At 37.6% G+C, this 5,381-nt stretch overlaps 1 protein-coding gene across 1 annotated transcript in view; it reads right to left on the bottom strand.

Annotated features, from left to right (window-relative positions):
- The window catches only part of Spen (spen family transcriptional repressor), a 108,122-nt gene that overhangs the window by 67,504 nt on the left and 35,237 nt on the right, over window positions 1-5,381 (bottom strand). The window contains exons 2-3 of the mRNA XM_004637769.2: window positions 4,863-5,183; window positions 1,044-1,523 (exon numbers count right to left, since the gene is read on the bottom strand). Coding sequence (XP_004637826.1) covers window positions 1,044-1,523; window positions 4,863-5,183 — 801 coding nt within the window. The remainder of the gene's footprint in view (window positions 1-1,043; window positions 1,524-4,862; window positions 5,184-5,381) is intronic.

The raw sequence follows: 5,381 nt of genomic DNA on the forward strand, positions 1-5,381 counted from the left end.
ATAAATATTTAAAAAAAAAATAATAAAATTACTAAAAGTGATCTATACTGCTACCTACATCTACTATTTCAAAATGCTCATGTAACCAGAAATGATGGCATATGCCTGCAATCCCAGCACTCAGGAGGCTGAGGCAAGAGGATCACTGAGACTTTGAGACCAGCCTGGGCTACAAAGTGAGCTCAAGGCCAGCCTGAAGTGCAGAGTGAGACCCTGTCCCAAAAAGACAAAGAAAAAAAACTGATATGTAACTTCTATGACTCCTTGTTATAATTACCTTTAGTTTATTATTTTTCACCTTCGGAATAAATTCGCTTATGTTAAAAAAAAATCTCCCAACTAATGAGTTATTTTAGCCGTAGAGAACAACAAAGTCACAAAGCAATTAAAGAAAGCTGCTTTCTACTTGAGTTTTAAATTTGTCTCACCATCCACCTTGATGGTAAAGTTAGTTAATGTTTATAAACTGATTTTAGACATTAATAAGATATGTCAATAAATCACCAATAAAATTTTAACCAAGCAACTTTTACAAACATTCAAGCAAAGTAACAAAAAAACATTGGCACTATATACCTTAAAATTTAAAAACTTTACAGATATAGCACATTTTCAGTGTCATAAGATTTATCTCATATAGCTTAAGTTACCATTTATCTTCCTTTTTGGCTTTTTTTTTTTTTTGAGACAGTGTCTCACTATGCAGTTCAGGCTGGCCTTGAACTATCTATGCAGCCCAGGCTGGCCTCAAACTCATGGCAATTCTCCTGCCTCAGCTTCCCAAATGCTGGGATTATAGGCATGCACCACCACACCCAGCTGGCAACTTAAATTTTAATATTGATTTTCTTTCTAGAGGATGAAACAGCATTTGCATAACTGGTTACCTTCGTGCTAATTCAATGCCCACATGTTAAAGTTTCTTTATGTATTACATATACAATCCAAGATTATTCAAAAAAAATCCATTATGCTCAAACCATTACCATTGATCATTGAGAATTTAACAGCTCATCTGTTATAACAAAAGGCTATTAACCTACCTGTCACTGCTGGTACTACTGCTGCTGCTGATTGAATCACTACTGGAGGATCTACTCCTAGAGCCGCTGCCGCTAGGGGACCTGGTGGGTCTAGTCGCTTGGCTAGCCAGTCTCTGAGGAGACTGATTTCTAGACTGGGATGAGTGTGGTGAGCGACTCCTGCTGTGCTGGTAATTCCGCTCTGGCCTTCTGCCTCGTACCTCCCGGGTAATATCATCCCTGTAGATATCCCTGTGTACCACACTGGGCAGTGTAAACTGCTCCCGAGCCCTAGGTTCGTATCGGGGATCATGAGCATCAAAACGGTTTGGACTTCGACTCCGAGGAGAAGTATAATAGAGCCCATGTGGTAATGTCCGCTCTCGAGGATCTCTATAGTAATCCTGATCGTAATGTCTTGTCCGATCAAATGCTCCCGTCCCCCGTTCATGGTGTCCATAGGCACTATGTTCATAAGCACGCTCCCTGTTATCTGAAGCCCTGCATTTAGGAGGGGGGAAAAATATTTAATCAGAAAGGAGCAAGCAAAACTAAGAAAGTCATGCAAACATTCACCTCAGAATTATCTGGTTTTGCACTGGTCATTTTCTAAACAACATTAGCCTACTCAATAAGTAAACAGCAAAAAGCTTAACATTTTATTTTACTCCAAAAATTATTTTCACGGCTGAGCAATCATTGCTTTAATTGGGCTTTCATGACTAGTGTTCTGCTGATAGGCTGCTCATTTTATTATGGATTTCTCGCTCATATACAGAAATAACAATACCATCTTTTCATTGTAAGTATATTGAAAGAAATTGTCATTTTAATATGAAAGTCTTTCACACTTTCATTTAATTAAAATATATACTGAACTTTTATTTACTTGAGAATTTGAGGCCATTTTTAACACTACATTTAGACACACATGAAAGCCCTGTTGCAGTCCATGTTCTATTATAGGAAGGAATTTCAAAAATATTCTGAAAAAAAAAATTATAACTTGCACTTTTTCTAATTAACAAATTTTTGGCAGTGGTGAGGATCAATCCAGGGTCTCGTACATGCTAAACAAGTGTTCTAGCACTAAATGCCCAGCGCTTTTTTTTTTTTTACCTTGATACAGGATCTCAAGAGATTACACAGGCTGGCCCTGAACTTGTGATCCTCCTGCCTTGGCCTCCCAAGCAGCTGGGATTACAGGCATGCACCACCACACCCAGCACACTGGTTAATTTTTGGCAGCTTACATAATTATAAAAATTGCCAAACTATATAAACTCTCCAAACAATTATATTTAATAACAAAAATGAAATCTTAAAACACTTGAGATATCAAAATACAGGGTCATCACATGCAATCCTATGTAATACCAAATTTCACAGTTTTTAAAATGTCTTATTCCATGAGTCAATTTGTTAATATATATACTTATTGATTAGAGAAAATATGTTCTTATTTTTAGATATATTGAAATTGCCCATAGCAAAACAAGGCAATGTCAGGAACTATAATATATTCAAAAGTCATTACTAGTAATGGCTTAACTTTACATTGTTGTTTGGTTTGTTGTTCTTGCAGGCCTAGGAACAGAAGCCAAGACCTTGCACAGGTTAGGCAAGTGCACTACCACTAAGCCACATCCCCAAACCCCTTAAGAAACTAGTAGGGCCTGAGTATTTGTCTACTCAGAAGTACAAAAAAGCACCATACGGACAATTATACCATGTAAGTATGTGTTAAAATTAGAAATTCTATCCTTATATTCTAAGTTCTCTACTTCTGTAGGGAACTGAAACTCAGCTGAGTTCCTAATAAGACCAATTCACTTGAGTTTCTCTTCAATCTCATCTGTAGAACTATCTTCTATCAAAAGGGATTAAAGAATCATGAAAAATAAATTAGAATCCCTCCAGTGAAGGATATCTGGCAAAATTCTGTGGCAATTATTTTCCTAATACATGTCTACATTCCACATGTCTCCACTAATGTTTTCACCCACCAATTTATTCAGTAGCAATCTCATTTTAAGCTACTTTGTTGCTGCTACTGTTGCTAGTATAAAAAGCAACTGGCCTAGCAAAAAATTCAATTAATATCTTTCCTTCTTAAATTTATTAAGGGCTGGGGAGGTAGCTCAAGGGCCTAAGCGCCTGCCTGACAAGCCCAAGGTTCTGAGTTCAATCCCCAGTACCACAAAAAAAAAAAAGAAAAAGATGTTCATTAAATTTATTAAATGACTTTTTTATTCGCTACAATTCTGAAATCTGAGAATTAAAAAATTTGTAAGTAGTTCATTTAGCATTCTATAAAATGTTAATCAATGAGAGCTATTATTACTGATATAACAGCAATAGGCAAAAAGTTCTAGAAGACTATATTGATACTTTATAAATATGCAAAATTTTTATCCATTAGGAAGATACAGAAGGCAAGCATAAGAGCTAGCAGAACTGAAATCTAATAGCTATTCTTTGATTCATCTATCAGTACTAAATACTTCTATAGTTAGTGGGGGGAAGAGTTTGACTTGGGTTAGGAGAGGGGCTAATATACACAGGTCAGGACATACCAACCTTTTCCAACTCTGGAAACACGACCTATAATCCCAATTAAATCTAGGGAGAGAATTGAGAACATAACTTCCCCAATTTTGGCCCCTCGTACGGGGGTAATCCACCTTCTTAATGGGCAAGGGTGTCAAATGATATTTAGATGAACCACAAAGAAAAAAAAAAAAAAATCATAGTGACCAAACAAAATAATTCCACTGGAAGCAAGTAGTCCCAGACAAACTGTAACTCTCAAACCCCCAGACTTCTTTCTTGAGATAGCAGATAATTATAAATTGATCCACATTCATAAATATCTCCAGCCCTAAGTATGAATTAGATATCTGGCAGAAGAGGAAAGATCTCTACAATTCCAATAAATGAGGACGACATGGCTGTTTGCCAATTGTTCATTTTTGTAGCCATCCAGCCCAGTCAATTTTGAATGCTGTATCCATAATCAATTATCACCATGAGTTCAAAGCTAAAGTACCTTTAATTAGGCCACAACTTGCTTAAGATATGAAATAGTAATCCTCTTCCTCTGGGCTAATGGAGTCTTGAAAGTATGACATCCCATACATTCCAGCAATTAGAAAAGAATGGCTATATTCCAGAATTTAGGAATGTTCCATCATTTCAATTTTCCCCCATTCCATCAAGGAGTATAATTCCAACATTGAAACTGTGTAGATCCAAACTGGAAAACTCAAGCATTGCCTTCGCTCTTCATCCAAGCATATATTTCCATGTTAAAGCATTGTTTGTAGAATCCAAATGGCTGAATCACTATGATCTGCTACATTTTTCATGACAATCCAATTCGTTTGTACACTTTACGCAGTGAAAACCGAGAAGCAGATAACTTCTAAAACAATCTGTAGACTCTTAATATTCCAGAAATATTCCAAACAGCATGACCACAAAACTTGCAGCCAAATAGCTCCACTGAGAAGGGATATATCCAAAGAAGGCTTTTAATATTATCCAAAAGGAGAAATAATTAATTCTAGAAGACAGGTAACTCCAAAAATGCTACTTCCATAGGAAATCTTCCGCCATATTATATCTCAGGAGCTGATATCCAATCCACTGCAGGAAATATCCTCTTTGATTCCGTAAGACACCAGCCACTGGGACAGAAATCACTTCCGTTTCCAACCCAAAATAGGAAACATTGAGAATGCCCAAAACTTTAAATCCATCTGGGGCCCCTAAATATGAGTTTCTGTTTCTCACCACATCAAATACAAAATACCTGCCTACAGAAACCTTGGAACTTACCCATCAAGTCTCCGCTCATAACGTCCTTCTCGTGCATGAAGTGATGGTGGGGGGCCATAAGCAGGCCCACCACCACCTCCTCTGAACCCAGAAACCTCTCTACTACGAGATGCTATGGAAACTGTATCATCCAATCCCCGAGCAGCACTCGGAATGGTGCCTGGTTCATTATAATCCGTGCGTAGGTCTCTGTCTCCCATTTTGTTAACGGAGTTGTGAGCTTTCTGTGCACTTTTGATGTCCACAAAATCCACAAAGGCAGCCACTCCTCCTTCAGATCCCCTCTTGGGGAGAATTTTAACACTTTCCACACGGCCATATCTAGGGGGAAAAAAAGTCAACATTATTATTTCTTACTAACAATTTTCCAAAATGAGTTAAAATATTTTTAGACAATAATAAGCCAAACACAGGGGTGCACCCCTGTACTCCAGCACCTGAGAGGCTGAGGCAGGAGGATCACTGCAAGTTTGAGACCAGCCTGGACTATAGTGACTTCAAGGCCAGTCTGAACTACAT

This window comes from Octodon degus, unplaced genomic scaffold (genome assembly GCF_000260255.1).
Source record: "Octodon degus isolate 3935 unplaced genomic scaffold, OctDeg1.0 scaffold00092, whole genome shotgun sequence".
In the NCBI taxonomy this organism is placed as follows: domain Eukaryota; kingdom Metazoa; phylum Chordata; class Mammalia; order Rodentia; family Octodontidae; genus Octodon; species Octodon degus.